Genomic DNA, 15,742 nt, shown 5'->3' with positions numbered 1-15,742 from the left:
CCAGAAAACTGAATGAGTATAATGCAAACATTAAAAAAAAAAAATTAAAATAAAAAAAAAAAAAAAAAAGAAGAAATTAATAAAAAAAAAAGTGCACATTGTTTATAGGGAAATCGAAGAAAAACGTAAACAATTATGTTCAATTGTAGGGCTACCGCGACACATACAACCGTCAAAGACCGCAAATACCGCACATACACAAACAATATGTAATACAGATGTGTGTGGCATTATGATGTGATCGAACTCTATGGGCAAAGATATAAAATTTTATGTACACATGTGCACATGCATGCATACAATTATAAATAATTATACATATCGGAATAATAAAATAACATGGAATTATGATATTTATTGCAATATAGTAAAAGAATAATTTTTTTTTTTTTTGTTTTTTTTTTTCATTCAAAATAACAATAAAATAAACAATAACATAATGAAAAACCATAATATGTAATGTAGTGGAGTAATGGGTGGAGATGCACCCTTCACTTTAGGTAAGTGTAGAAAACTCGTGACTATGACTGTCGTTTGATTGCGACTCTATTAGTAAACTGATTGAATACATTTTCAAGCAAATTGTTATCGTTAACAGATATTTTTCGCGATCATTTCAAGGATTTTGTCATGGATTTCATCGCTCGATGGCGAATGTAAAAACGTAACTGTACAATTGCTGTACAAGTACTTGTCAAGTACTCAAAGTAGCAGGATATTGACATTTATCTCAATTGCATCGCTTATTGAATCGATAAATTTTTTACAAAATTGTGTCAATTATTTTAATCAAGCTTGTGCTTGATTAACTCATTTTCCTCTTCTTCTGTCGCCTCGTTCGTTACTATACTATAAAGAAATTTAAAAGAAATCTTTTACATAAGTTTCGATTTTTTCCTACATATGTGAACATAAGAGGGTAGTAGCCTTGTGACTTCTTTTATAACATCCATGTTATATGGGCACAATGGTGCTATCAAAAGTTAACTTTCTAACATCTAACTGGTATTTACATTTTTATAATATTCTGCCATGTACAATACGGTACAGTACCGTACTAACACGAGTATATTTCGAAAGCTTCGTTCCTAGTGTTTTTTAAATATGACGTGTGGACGCCATAATTCGTTCCGGACAGCCTGTCTAAAGTAATAAAGTCTCCTTGAAAATGCAATAAGAAATAAATTTTTTTCAAAATACCTGCGTAAACCATATGTCCTAAAATATACTGTGATGCGCTTATGATCAACCTAAGCACCGTTGAGTTGAGAGCTGTCAACTCAACTTAACCTATTGTATGTGATACGCGTACGCCTACGTAGCTATAACTCTCTATAGTCAAAATGTATTCATGCGTTTATATGTGTTTATAGTAGAATAGAAGTAGGAAAAAAAAAACTTATGTTCATGTTCTTGATGTTCTGGGCATGACAAAGCAAAATGATGTTCGTTGAGCAGAACATGTGTTTGAAGAATCGAAAGAGATTTAGGCTATGTGAAAGCGGGGCAAAGGATACTCCACTGTAGTCGACATCCGCATAATCTGCAGGTTTGGAGCAAAAGCCTCCAAACATTCATTGGAACGACTCACAGGCGACGAAACGGTGCCCAAACTTTCGACATCCTTGATCATTGGCCTGGCAGCTGTACTGTGTCTGTTATGTACAACTCCATCCAGGGCAAGTGTTCTGCACAGAATCAAGTCGATCATGTAAATTCTTTAACAGGACTGCACGGCTTCCTCAGCGTTTTTATCTCCTCGTTCTGGATTTGCAACAAACTCTCGCGACCTGTCCTTCTTTAACCAAATTGCCCGACTTTTGAGCCACCTACCATAAGTTGTCTTACCCATCGTGCCTGATGTCTCCATTTTCAAGATGGACGCTTACAAATGCACCCGCTCTCCACCCCTCTCTCCGCGCAAGTCTTCACCACTATGTTCGCCCGTGTAGAGGACATCCCCTCTATTTTTATATGTTTTTATAAAAAAAAAAAAAAAAAGAAAAACAAACGACTGTTTCGAGTTATATATCTTAAGGCTTTCGGCTTTATTAAAAACTCTACCGCACTTGACATTTGAATCCACCACGATTGCATTGAGTGGCTAGTCGAGGAGACCTCTACCTACCTGGCCACTCAAACGCATGTCAATTCTTAATAATTGTCATATGTTCTGAAAGCTCATAACGTTATATATGTATATATGCATGTATGAATATGTATGAACTTATCTTTATTTAATGCTTCAGGCATATATTTTGTTAACCATAAGACCCCTTACAGAAAGTTTAATAAACATAGGATAGATAAGGACGCAGGTAACTATGCACCTAAATCTTATAGGCAACGTTGTCACCTCAGGTTTCACTGTATCAAAATTCTTACTGCACAAAAAACACAGAAAAAAGAAAGAGAATTAAAACAAAAAAAAAAAAAAAAAAAAAACCAAAAGAAAAAATTTCAGTTTTTAAGTCAAGTGCAGGGTAAATATGTAAATATAGACAGATAAACCTATTATTTGTGTGCTTGGTTATAAGTGCGTTTCCTACTTCAGTTTTCAACAATATGCCAAAGTTCATTCTCATTCACTTAAAATCCGCACACATATGCGAAAATGCCGTGAATTTGCAGTTTTTTCCTTCAACAAAATCTAAACATTTTAAATGCAAGCCATAAGTGTGCATACATATGTTTATGTAGCCATACATTTGTTTGTGTGTGTGTGTGTGTTTGTTTATAAATGTGCTTGCGTTCAATTAGCATCATGTTGTGTACGAAGAAATAAATATTAAAACAAATAAAAAAAAAAGAGAGAAATGGAAATAAAAAATCAAATTGTAACTCTCGTGCAAAATGCTTTTAAGTAATTTTGAATACAAGCAACTTAGACACACACTCACAGACCATTTAAATATATATATATATATATATATATATATTTATGTATATATATATATGTGCACTTCTATAGTGATTTCCGTACAAAAATGTTAATATTTTCTTCTTCGTTTTTCTTCTTCTTCTTCTTCTTTTTCTTTTTCTTCTCCTTTTTTTTTTTTTTTTGAACTTAAGAAATTCACTCAAAAAATTCTTTTAATCATCGCCAATTGAGGAATGCCTTCACCTTAATTAAAAAAAAAAAAAAGGAATTCTTTTGTCAGATAAACGCTTATATGTATATATTATGTAAATGCTTGATCTTAACTAAATTTCAAATTGATTCTCATTAAAAATACAATTGAATATCTTCATTTCTATTAAAATATTGCAAGGGACATCAACATACAATAAGTTAGAAGCGCGTAGAAGACAAAAGTCATTCTTGTGGGCATCTGCTGCAAATGTTTATATGAACTCGTAAACTCCTAACAATTAATTACTGTTAATATTATAAGACAATATAAGAGATTTGTCTTCATTTGATCTTAAAAGAGCGGAACAATTGAATATTTCAGTCGATTTATATCAAATACCGAAGGATATCTATTCATGCATCATTAAATATATACCTGATGAATATAGAAAATTTAGATAAAAGAATTTTGCCTATAATTTCGAGCGAAATTTTCATAATAATTGCTTAGCTGATATCATTTTATAGAAATTTTTTTTTAAATTTCTTAAAAAATACGCCCCTTAAAGACAAAAATATTAATATAACAAGTAATAATAAATTATTATTTTTGCTTGAATCGAATAACTATGAAACTCGAATCGAATTGATTATGAAATGAAAGTCCCGCTGTAACTGTGAAAAGATTAGATATCAAAATTTTGATATCACTCATTGAACATTACGCCTATGTCGATATTGTGAAGGCAAAGCCAAAAGCTAAATGAAAGCTTAAAGAATAATTGATATTCAATATTGAAAAAAACTAAATCGAATCAGATTTCTTGATTTAAAATGCAAAACTTGATCTCCACTAAAATGTCACGAAAATGACTTTAATTATTCTTATAGATCTTTTTATTTGAAGCGAGTAAATATTATGCAAATTTATTTAGATTAAGCGATTTTTGTTTGGGGCATTACGAAGAAAGCGTTTGAAGCTTAGAATCAACGCTTGAAATGCAGCAAATTCTTAACCAAATCACTTCAGTTCACGTTGGACCTTATGTGTAAACTGTACTAAATTAACTCAGTTGATTCAATTGAAATGCAAACCTGTTGTTAAAAATTTATATATGAAATTTAAGTGAACCCAAAATCCTCGTAAAAGAAATCTTGCGATGAGATTATAAAAATTGATTCTTGTGGGTTACAATTTTTAATTTTAGCTCGAAACTATTAGATGAAAACTTTCAACTTTGGTGACTATCAAAATTAATTAATTTTTTTTTTCTTTTTTTTTTTTTTACACGTTAGTTTTGTTTAACAAAAAAGAAAAGAGAAATACCTTACGATCTATTTATATACATTTGCTCTCTTCGAGATATAGTTTTAGATGCAAAATAAACAGCTCTATGTTGATAAGCATTTTAATCGCATCTCTATAAGGAAACACCAATATATCTGCTCTTCATTTTCATACGTACATAGTATAAGTGGTTGTTGTGTTTGTGTATTTGTTCAGCTGATTCACGTGCTTAGGCATTACGATTAGGAAACTATTGAAGATTGAAATGAATGGATTTGAAAAACATAAATTTCAATGCCTTTAATCGAGTGAAAGAGTTAAGAGCACTAATGAAACTTTTAAAGCATAAGAAAGAAAAAAATAAACAAAAAACGAAAAACACAAGAGGAGGAAGCTATGTAAGAAAATAAAAAACAAAAATAAAAGTAAGTTTGCTTGAAAGCGGGTACCGGATTTGTTTTCATTTTTATATATGTATTTATTTTTTATTCATTCAAGTGACATTTTGAATTGTTGGTAATTTTACGACAAAAATTAAAAAAAGTAACACAATATCACACCATTTATTTATTATGGTGCACTGAAAACAGACGAAACAGAAAAGACGGCCAGTTTAGTTTTATTATCGTAGTAGTGTTAGCTTTTTAAACATAACAATTTCCTTACTTGAGATTTTAAGTCTCATGCGTGCAGAGATTTTTATGTGAATTTACGAAAGAAACGCGTTATTTAGAAAAAAAAAAAAAAAAAAAAAAAATGTAAAGAAAAAACAAAACCGTTTTAAAACACTTGTAACTAGAAAGTGTTTCTTTCATAAATAAAAACGTAAAGAGTGAAAAAAAAAAAAAAATTAACTTGTTAGTATAATGACCCGCAGGGGTCAAGTAGATGCCGACATAGAGTAATGGGGGCTTTCTCTGCTAAAAAAAAAAAAAAAAAAAAAAAAAAAAAAAGTGTAGAAAAATTTGTAGAAAACAGTAGAAAACTTACTTAGTGTTATTACACATTCCATACAATTTTAATAAAGAGGTTGAGTTTAATTATCTTAACGCTTATATATATACGTGCAGGCTATCAAAATATTAAAATATATTAAATTTATCGTTACATATGCCGCCTCTCGTTTATAGCGAGTTCAGCTTAACAACTAACAATCATCACATAGTTAAAGCGAATAAAAATCTCAAGCCATTTCCAAGTATGCCTAGAAGAGATTAATACCAACCGAGCGCAGAAGAAAATTTGAAATTCTTTAAAAAAAACAAAAGTGCTTTGCTTAAGTTTGCCGAGATGCATTAGAAATTTTGAGACCATTACTTGGGTATTAAAATTATTCTTCCTTGCAAAACGTAACTTGCGAGTTACTTTTCACTTTGTTGCTCACTCAGTTGCATCTAAAACGAAAGACTGTTGATATTTATGCATAGTAGCGTTAGTCGCTTGTCATCATTCACATGGCAGCTACAAATCCCGGGAATTAAGCATTGTTTGTTTCACTCCATGGTTAAGTAGCTTTGAAATCGAATATGCGCTTTCTGCCTCATTTCTGTGCGAGAACTTCCGAAAACCTTGTAATTACAAGTCAAATATTAATTCGACGACCAAATGCATATCGTTTTTATAGATCTTTTTATTCGGGCAAATAAAAAAAAAAGCGAAAAAAGCGTGAAGGAAACGTAAGAAACCAAGACAAGGACTAGAGAAAGGCATCCAGATTGGATCTAACCAGATTTTTTCCAAGAAATTTATATGCTTCTATGCATGCGTTTGTCTTTCATTACAAAAATTCGTTTTTAAGAAACCTGAATTTACTTACCATCAAGTACTCTATGAAATTATTTATTAAGGCCGTTAACCACTATATAGTAAAGTTAAGCAATATATGGTTAGATTACATCAACCAATTTCCAAGTTGGAGTTCATTCTGCTCTCATTTAAAGCCATCATCAGACATACATTGGTGCCTAAACCAGAGCATGACAAGGCCTAGGGGAGAATGTCCCGGAATCGTTTAAAATGTTAAACAAAACCCACCTGATTACGCAGAAACGGTACTCTTTTCTGCAATTTGGTAAAAAATTCTCGCGGTTGACAGTAACACGGATGAGAGATAAGGTTTGAGTTTTATACATTTTTTTATGCTTATGATCAAAGGAGGAGGGTTATCTTCATTTTGTCAAAATATTTGCGACGTACAGAAGGAAGTTTCAAAGGCCCCGTAAAAGATATGTATTGTGAATCGATTTAAGCATGTCCGTCTGTACGACTGTCCGTCTGTGTAATGCCTGTTGTACGCATTCTGTTTACAAAATTGGCTTCAAATTTAATAGAAATATATGAAGTTTTTGCGCGTAGGTTGGTGTTGAAAATGGCCCAAATCGGTCAAAGGACACGTCTAAAGTGCAATATAAATCGAGAAAACCATTGGTTTTTCTGTTTTTTGGTCTACTTTTTTTCTCACAAGAATCGAAAATATCAGCCACGCCCCGCAATATTACAGGGTATTTAAATGTACATTGTGCCTCCTTTTTTTTCGTCGTCTGTTTACGATAAGGATGATGGCTATAAAAGATTCGATCACAACTCAGCATAATTTTCTTACTTCTTTTATTTAGATTTATTAAGTAAATTTTATTCACACTCTCTCTCTCTCTCTCTCTCTCTCTCTCTCTCTCTCTCTCTCTCTCTATCAAGTATTTTCATCTACATCTGCGTGTGTACATTACTAGTTGCTTGAAAGCATCTGGTTTTCTATTTTGCAGAGTTATCGTTAGTCGTTTAACACCATTTCTTACTTGCCGTACTATTATTGCACATTTTATGATACTTACTCATCTCTTTAAAAGACGTGTGTGTATGCACGATTGTTTGCTAAAAACCATAAACGCGTCTTCTTCTGAGAATTTCTTGACAAACAACCCAGAAAATCAGAAAATAAGGAACAAAGCAAGAAGGCGCAACAAAACAACAACTTGAAACGAATTACAGTTCTTGTTATTTTTTTAACGTTTATTTATCTATCTTATTTATTTATTTATTTATTTATTTTTTTATTCAGAGCGGTTTTTTTCTTTAACATGTTCACACTTAAACCATTTATGTTAGCCTACCAGGTTTTGTTTTAATGTTTATTAATGTTCACATATATGTAAGTGAATTTTCATTTTTTTTCTTCTTCTTTTTCTTATTCTCTCTTTTTTTTTTGTTGTTCTTTCTCTATCTTTCTCTAATTTTTTTTTTTTTTTTAGAAACTCTATGCTAAAGCGTTATATGATAATGTTGCTGACTCACCAGATGAACTGGCCTTCAGAAAGGGCGACATTCTTGCCGTCATTGAGCAGGACACCGATGGTTTGGTTGGATGGTGGTTGTGCACATTACGCGGCCGTCAGGTAAGTGTCTCTAATTTGTTCTGTGCTTTTCTTTTTTTTTTTTTTTTTTGTATATATATATCAATCATCGCGAGTTAAGGGTATTTTGATTTTGTCAAAATGTTTGCAACACGCAGAAGGAAGCTGCCGAGATCCTATAAAGTATAAGCTGGTCGAAGCATTTGAGTCGCTTGAAGGCATGCTTAGCCGGAAAGAATCGTGCTCGTCTACCCGGTATTATTAAGCGTCAAAATTGCATTTCTTCGTTTATTTTTGTACATAAAACAAGTGGATATAAAGGATTCGTCCACAGCCGAATATAATTTTCTTACTCGTCTTAATTTTTTTTTTTTTTTTTTTTGGTTTCATTCACTGTCCATCAGCATACAACGATTCGCACATTACAAATCAGTACACGCCTGTTCGTATACAGTGTCTGTTTAGTTTAAAAGTCAATCATTCCGTTTTTGATGCGGAGTAAAAATAAAAGCATCCATTATGAATGGAGGATGAACAATCAGACAAGAGACAACAAGAGAAAATGCAATGACTGATATGAAGAAAAGATGAACTCTAGAATTGCGTTAACAAATTGTTTGAGAATTACTAACTCAAAGCCCTGCAGTCAAAACCATTTAAAATTGTTGTTGAAAAAGTACAAGCAGGCAAGCAGGCAAGCAGGCAAGTAAACATATGCATACATAATATGTAGCTCGAAAAGTGACAGAGTAGTGAAATGAAAATAGACATCAGTTCTCATGGTCTGTCAATCAAAATTAACAGATTTCCTGCTCTCATCTGCATATATTTATGCATCTGTACTACATGTACGCTGGCATGTATAATTAAATTTATAATGGTCCATAAAATTAGCATCGCTTTTATAAACTGCATTTCTTATTTTGTTTTTTTGTTCTTTTTTTTTTTTTTTTTTTTTAATATTATAACTCTAAACGCGTAAAAGTTATTTTAAACCAATAATAAATTCAAGTTAGGGAATAGATGAAGAAACGATTCATTAATTTGCTATTTTTAATTAAAGATATAAGTCGCTCATGTAATTGTGTGTGTGTGTGTGTGTGTGTGTGTGTGCCACAGAAGCCAAGAGATGAAAAACAAAGGATAAAGTTGTATTCGACTTGGGCCAAATCTTATTGTTTTCATCAGACGTATAAATGAAACTCAGACAGATAGCCAGACAGACAGACAAACAAACAAACGTGCAAACATATATATACGAATCAACACTATGAATACTTTTTGCGATTTCCGGTGCATATCTGTGTTTGTTACCAAAGTGTTGGCAAATCTAATGCGCACCTCCTGTCGTGATTATAAAATTTAATTTCAAATTTAATCAGACGAGACGAAAAGTTGCATGTAAGCAATGAAAAATCAACATAAACATTGAAAATGGTTTAAGCTTCTGCTTATAGTGTGAATGTTGTAATATTTAAATACTAGATTTTCATATTAGCATAGGAACAAAGATACCCCCCGAAATCTCTTATATGAGTACTCGTAGGCTTTGTTTTAATGAAAAACTGAAGCATAAGTGTTGGGAGATAAAACTTTGAAAACTTCAAAAAGATCATATTGGATAGTCTTATATAACAAAAAAGCTAACACCATAATCTTGTTTAACGATTCTCAACCTTTTGACTGCTTTGGGATTGAACCACCTTAGGCTTAACTTTTTAGCAGCAGTCTAGTGATAAGCTTATGCCGTATTTCTTTCAAATTGATACAATGATTCATTTCAATAGTTGAAGCCTTAAGAGCGAAGAGGGAAATATTTGGTATTTTCAGCTAAAATAGAAAACTTCCCAATGACCGTACGTCTGACAGACGGCTTCATTTTCGGCTACGATGTGGTTTCACATCGCATTTTTTGTTCTTTATGCAATCAATCGTTGATATGATGGAAACTAGCGAGCAACATTGAGCATTCGATGCAACTAAGGATTATAGCGGTGATGCAGAGTCGACGTCTATGACGCCTTGTATATTTTCCGGTTAATAGTGATGATAAAAAACTATATTCGGTGGCTTTGATGTTTTTCTTGAAATCAAACAAATAATTAAACTTTTATTGATAAGTCAAATTTCACAAGTTACGACGCTATTGTGGATTACGCCGCACTGTTGAATACCCTGCATCACTTCGCTTAATACATTTATTCATATGGGGACTTTTCAAAATAAGGCGGTCCCTGATTCCAAAACAAAATTTTAACAAGATATGCCAATAATTGCGCCCCTTGTAGGTTGACGACGACGCGGTGGACCGACCTATCTCTGAATTTAGCGATCTAATAAAAAGTCCTTCTGCGTGTTGTTTGTAGCTGCACAAACTTAAAATACCCTTATACCACATACCACAAGTGATCTAGAAGAGTAAAAAAATCAAAACATTTTTTGGAAAAATCAAGTAAAAATATTGGATCGAATCAGAAATGCTTAAAAGGTCATGGCAAGAAACGAAATTCGAGGAATGCGTGCTTTTCAACAAACGTCTGAATATCACACAAAGACAATGATGACGCTAGCATACCTTTCTACTTCAGTAATTCATAAAAGAAGAAAAAAAAAAAAAATTACATATTTTTTGTTCTCAAAAAACTTTATCTGCCAACAGTTTCGATAATAAAATTTTTTTTTTTTTTTTTTGCAAAACTTTTGAAAATAAACAACACATGTCACCATTATGTTCGCAAAACTGATGACTATCCAATAAATGTCTGTCAGAAATCTCACGTAATACGAGGAGAAGAAGCAACAACTACGTCAGTATTCAACTTTTGCACTGCACAGGATATTATGCAAAGTTTATGCATATGAGCAACAACAAAATGAATCTATATAAATTTTTTTCTGTGATCTGTCACTCGGGCGATGTCTTATATACATGTAGGTACAATGGTGTCTGATAGAATTATAGGTATAGAGAAGGGAAAGGAGGAAAGCAGTAGTGTTTGAGTACGTTCGAATTGAAAATGGTGACATCTGGTACGGTGGGAAAGACAACCACTGGTAAGTTTTTCCAAAGGCAAAACTAGTACGGTTAAAGACGCGGTAGGGGGTCGTGGAGTACGTGGGTACCTTCAGGACGAGGGCATGAAAACGCTAAGAAAGCCACATAGTCCTGTTAAAATGCTTCGCTGGTAAGCAAATTCCTTTTATCTCTTTAGAATACTTGCTCTGCAATTATAACCGAAGGGTTATATAGGAAGCTAAGATGAAAATACAGTGAGCAACAAACGCAATCAGTTTGGAGACAAGAGCACCTTGCCTCGAAACTCTGTAGAAAGGCTTGGAGATTTAGCTAAACAATCTTACTTGATTTCATTACTTGGTGAGGCAGGACATTAGGTAACCTGTAGACCGATTTTTCCGAAAGCCTTACTGCCTACTATTTGCTAATTAGATCGTTGGATAGCAACGGGTGTAATTGGCCATGATCTCCAGGGATTTCGATATAACAGAACAACTTACAATTGAGCCATAATTTGTGGTACCGGTAGAGTCGCTCTGGGTAGTGGTTGAGTTATTGATGATCTTCCAGCGATTCGGAAAAATGCCGGCATGTTTACATTTCCCGAAGAGATTACGCCACGGCCTGGCAATTGTGTCAGCACACTCTTTTCGAGCTAAATCAAAATCAAAATAAATCTATATATATATACATGTGATGCGTTTATACATGTACCGCGAAACATTTTCAAGTTTGCTAAATAAAATATCGATTTATATTCATATAACGAAACTTATTTAACAATAAAAATTGTAATAAATCGCTTTAGATGATAATTTAATGTAAAATTGTTTTGCTTATGTAACATTTTCAGGGTCTTTGTCCTGGCAATCGTTTACGAATTTTAAATTCCTATGATTCCGGCTGTTTTTCACCATCACCAGCATCGTCACCGTGCCCTTCATTGGCTGCGAGTACAGCCACTTTAAACAGTTCCATTTGTTCGGCCGACATTTATGAGAATACATCGATAATTAGCAGTCCGGGAAGCACTACTAATGGCAGTGCCAACGGCTCTATTAGTGCCAGTCAAACGCATTTAAATACGACAATAGCTGGTAATGCTGTCACAGTGAATAATTTACAGCAACAACAGCAACAACAGCAACGTCAAGGCATACGAAGGTCATGGCATGTTTCGCCCAATAAGGTGAGTGAATGGTGTATTCAGTAAAGTTATCGCATACCTTTCCAATCGCTTACAAGCTGCAAATATTAATTTAAAATTCCTAATTATGATAGCAAGCAATTATCTTAAGGTGAACATGCGGGCGTGTTTGCACATATTTTGCGTCTTTGTCTGCCTGTATATAAGCAAAAAAAAAAAAAAAAAAGAATTCAAAACGAAATTTCTTCATTTCACGCTTGGTCTGCATATATGGTTGTAAGTATCGCTGGATTTATTGGCACTGTTCTCATTTCTCGTTGCGCATTTAATTAAGTTTATTTCTTCCTCTACTGAACTTTAATCCAAGTCCGCAAATTATGGTGCATTTATCAGTTGAAGAAACTTAAATGTCGACTACGGTGAGAAAGTAGGAAAAAATGCACATGTGTTTTTATTTTTAATTAAAAAACTAAAAAAAAAAAAAAAAAAAAAAAACACAAAAAATCTATAACATCAGCTCATATACAAATCCGAACGGAATCTTTTTTGCTGCTAGGTTGTGACTTGTAGTTTATTTTGTCCCCTGTCTGGTGCTCCCTCTAGCAGTCGCTGGTGTGTGGCTTATTGGCTACGCCTAGCATATTTAAATTGTGGCGCCTTCTTCTTTTATATGAATATATATATATATATATATATGAATATATATATATATATATATATATATATATATGTATATATATAAACTTGTGCGAGTTGTGTATGTTTTTATCTGTCCATGTATCATATTTATCTGTGCAAGCATAAGTGAAAGGAGTGTGTGATATGCTTTCCCCCCGTTGCGAAACGAATGATTTGTTAGTCTGTGTAAACAATGAATAACTTATTTTACATTCATATAAATATATATCTATTTATATGCGTGTGCATGTATATATATATATATATATATATATATATATATTTATATATATGATTGTTGCGACTATGAAAAGATTTGCACTTGAATTCGGATTTGTATCGTATTCCCAATGTCTGCAATTTCAATATCTTTTCTCTCTCTTTTCGCTTTATGTACAAAAATCGTGATTATGATTATACAATTTTCGGTGTTTATATGTATATGTGTGCGTATATATTCGCATAACAATATATATTTGGCTACTTAAATTTTTTTTTGTAAATTTTTAAGAGAAATCATATTTCTTTCTTTAATTTGCAATCGTACATAAGCGAATATAAATTTGTTACACCGTTAGATTAGATTGTCTCATAAATAACGACGACGGTTACATAGTTACATAGACGCGCACACACATAGGCGGCACGTATGCGAATGATGCGGACATATGTTTAGAAAAGTGGCCTCCTAAACGGGCATGACTTGAGCGATTAACAACAACTGGAATGAAAAGAAAACTTAAAAAATAAATCTTTTAACTATGGTTTGTTAAATATGTTTACACAGTTTTAGAACAAAATATTTTGAAAATTACAACAACAACAACAAAAACAAAAAAGTAATCATTCTTATGCTCTACAACATTTTCGATACGCGATTTATTTTAAAGTTTGCACGAATATGCGGATAATTGCCCGAAGAGCATAAGACTTTTACTGCATCGATCGATTCAAAATCATTTTCACAAATAACGCGCTACGATCCCCAATTATGTTATTTTTAGGGCAAAATCGAATTTTTAGCATTTTGTAATTCTCGAAAAGAGCGAAAAAATCATTTGATTATTATAACATACATACAAACATACATACATACATACATACATACATACATACATACATACATACATACATAAATACATACATTACCTTAATGCGACAAGCTGTCAAAATTGAAATTGTTTGATGCGTTTGTTTGTAACTGAAAGTACATTCGTTGCTTTATAGGGGTCTAATACGAAAAGAAAAGAACGGTTTTGATAACTAAATCAGTTTCATAAGACAAAAGATTCAAGAGTTGAACGCGATAAAAGCTAAAAAAAATCCCTTTTTCAAGAAATCTTTTAAATTTTCAAATTTATTTCATCTTTTAAATTAGGTCTAAGATGGTTATTAAGCAAGGTTAAGATCAAAAATTAAAATTGGTTCGATATATGCATTTATACCCTACACCTACACCACTTGAGGTAGAGGGTTTTTAGTTAAGTTAGTGCGATCGTATGTAACATGCACAAGAGCTTAAGATAGGCCCACCTCCCCCTTATACCGATCGATACGGAATCACAATCCGAATTGATCCAAGTCGGTCTGTCCGTCTAATATGTGTTCTGATGTAAACTTGTGTTTAAGCTACAGGCCGTAATTTTTGAGATATTTTAATGAAATTTGGTCGAATCAGGCTCGACCCCTTTCCATATAACGCCCTATTCTGAAAACTCGTTATATGGGAAAAAAAATTGCAATTTTTAAAATTTGTCGGCAAAATTGGTTGGTTAAGTAAGTATTCCGGCATTCTAAATTGGTGCGAAAACTTTCGTCCGTTTGAGGCAACTTTTTAAACCCTCTCTCTCAAATAATTGTTTCCATGAAAACTTAATTAAGAAAAACAAATCGTAATTTTTGGAATATTTTTACCAAAACGAGTGAATAACTGCACTAGACGAAGTGGTGTACGATATTGAATGGTCGGCTTTGCCCGACTATAATGTTTTTACTTGTTTTTGAATATGTTTATTTTCAATTTCCGGGATTTTCCGGAATATGAGAAATTTTCGAATATTATGAATTCGAATATTTTCGAATACTTGAATAAATCACCAAAATATTGCTGCGCGCAAACTGTCAAAGCAAGTGCCGTTTGCTGCCAATGACTCCCATAATATATAAAGTATTAAAGGTACAAAACAAAACTTCTGACGCTGAAATTCGATGCTTCTTACAACGTGCTTGACGCGTTCGACGCAGTCATACAATTCACAGAATTTAAAGGTGCGCGAAAATGGATCGATGACTATTTCCCCATATTCACAAATCTGCAAATTTCTGCCGCGAGGACAGCCATAGATGATAACGCATAGTTAGGCTATTTAGCTTTATCACAAGTATATTTTAAATACAGTTAAACTTTATCAAAAAAAAAGCGGTAAGAGTTTATTTGTAGATCTACTACAAGTAACGCAGAATACAGGATACAGGATATTCCTGCGTCCCAAAGCAACATAAACGTCATATAAAAACGAAAGATTGCGATAGAGCAGTTGATATATCGGTTGCGTAAACTTCACGAAAGACAGCCATTGCTTTTGCCACCAGAGGTTAAGGGTTTATTGCGTTATGATAACACCTTCGAAGCGAATACTGAGGCAATTGATTATTCAGAAGAGCGTGAGGGAGCAAAAATATTTCTAAATATTGCATTGAATTTAAGATGAATTAAAATTTAATAAAAATTCAATAATTGCCTAGAAGTCGTTGTTAATTATGTTTAAAACTTTCCGAAACAAGTTTCGTCTGCGCGGTTGCCGTACATTTACTCAGTTAGAACTACAATCAATGACTCTCAAATTCATCAGAATTTGCTTCAGACACTTTTTAAGGAATCAAAGGAAGTCAAAGAACAAAAATATATTAAAAATTTACATTTTACTTAAGAAATGGTGTTATTTTAAATTTTGATACGTTTTGGCCAAGAAAAGTGACGCTTGAGATCGTAGTGCAAAGTAAACGTGTCTGGCTATCTGTCCTTCAAATGTTTAACGTACAATAATGCAGAGGTTTTTGACTGTGAAATTCGTTACGCTAAAGCAGGGCCGAACCCCAATTGAAAATGGCGGACTGGTTGTATTGCATTAAATTTTCGCCAATACTCCAGGTAGAACTCTATTTTGAAAATGATTCGCAATTTACAAAA

General features: G+C 32.9%; 1 protein-coding gene across 4 annotated transcripts in view; it reads left to right on the top strand.

The window, feature by feature from the left end:
* The window catches only part of LOC119632190 (breast cancer anti-estrogen resistance protein 1), an 83,500-nt gene that overhangs the window by 46,039 nt on the left and 21,719 nt on the right, over positions 1 to 15,742 (top strand). For 3 of the 4 annotated variants that reach the window (XM_038024993.1, XM_038024994.1, XM_038024997.1), the window contains exons 2-3: positions 7,610 to 7,753; positions 11,581 to 11,916. In XM_038024993.1, coding sequence (XP_037880921.1) covers positions 7,610 to 7,753; positions 11,581 to 11,916 — 480 coding nt within the window. Of the gene's footprint in view, positions 1 to 7,422; positions 7,510 to 7,609; positions 7,754 to 11,580; positions 11,917 to 15,742 lie in introns of those variants that run through there. The other variant, XM_038024998.1, reaches the window with a different exon arrangement.

The sequence above is a fragment of the Glossina fuscipes genome, unplaced genomic scaffold (assembly GCF_014805625.2).
Source record: "Glossina fuscipes isolate IAEA_lab_2018 unplaced genomic scaffold, Yale_Gfus_2 1, whole genome shotgun sequence".
NCBI classification, from domain to species: domain Eukaryota; kingdom Metazoa; phylum Arthropoda; class Insecta; order Diptera; family Glossinidae; genus Glossina; species Glossina fuscipes.
Note: the sequence above shows the minus strand (reverse complement) of the source record. Positions and strands in the feature narration are given on the sequence as shown.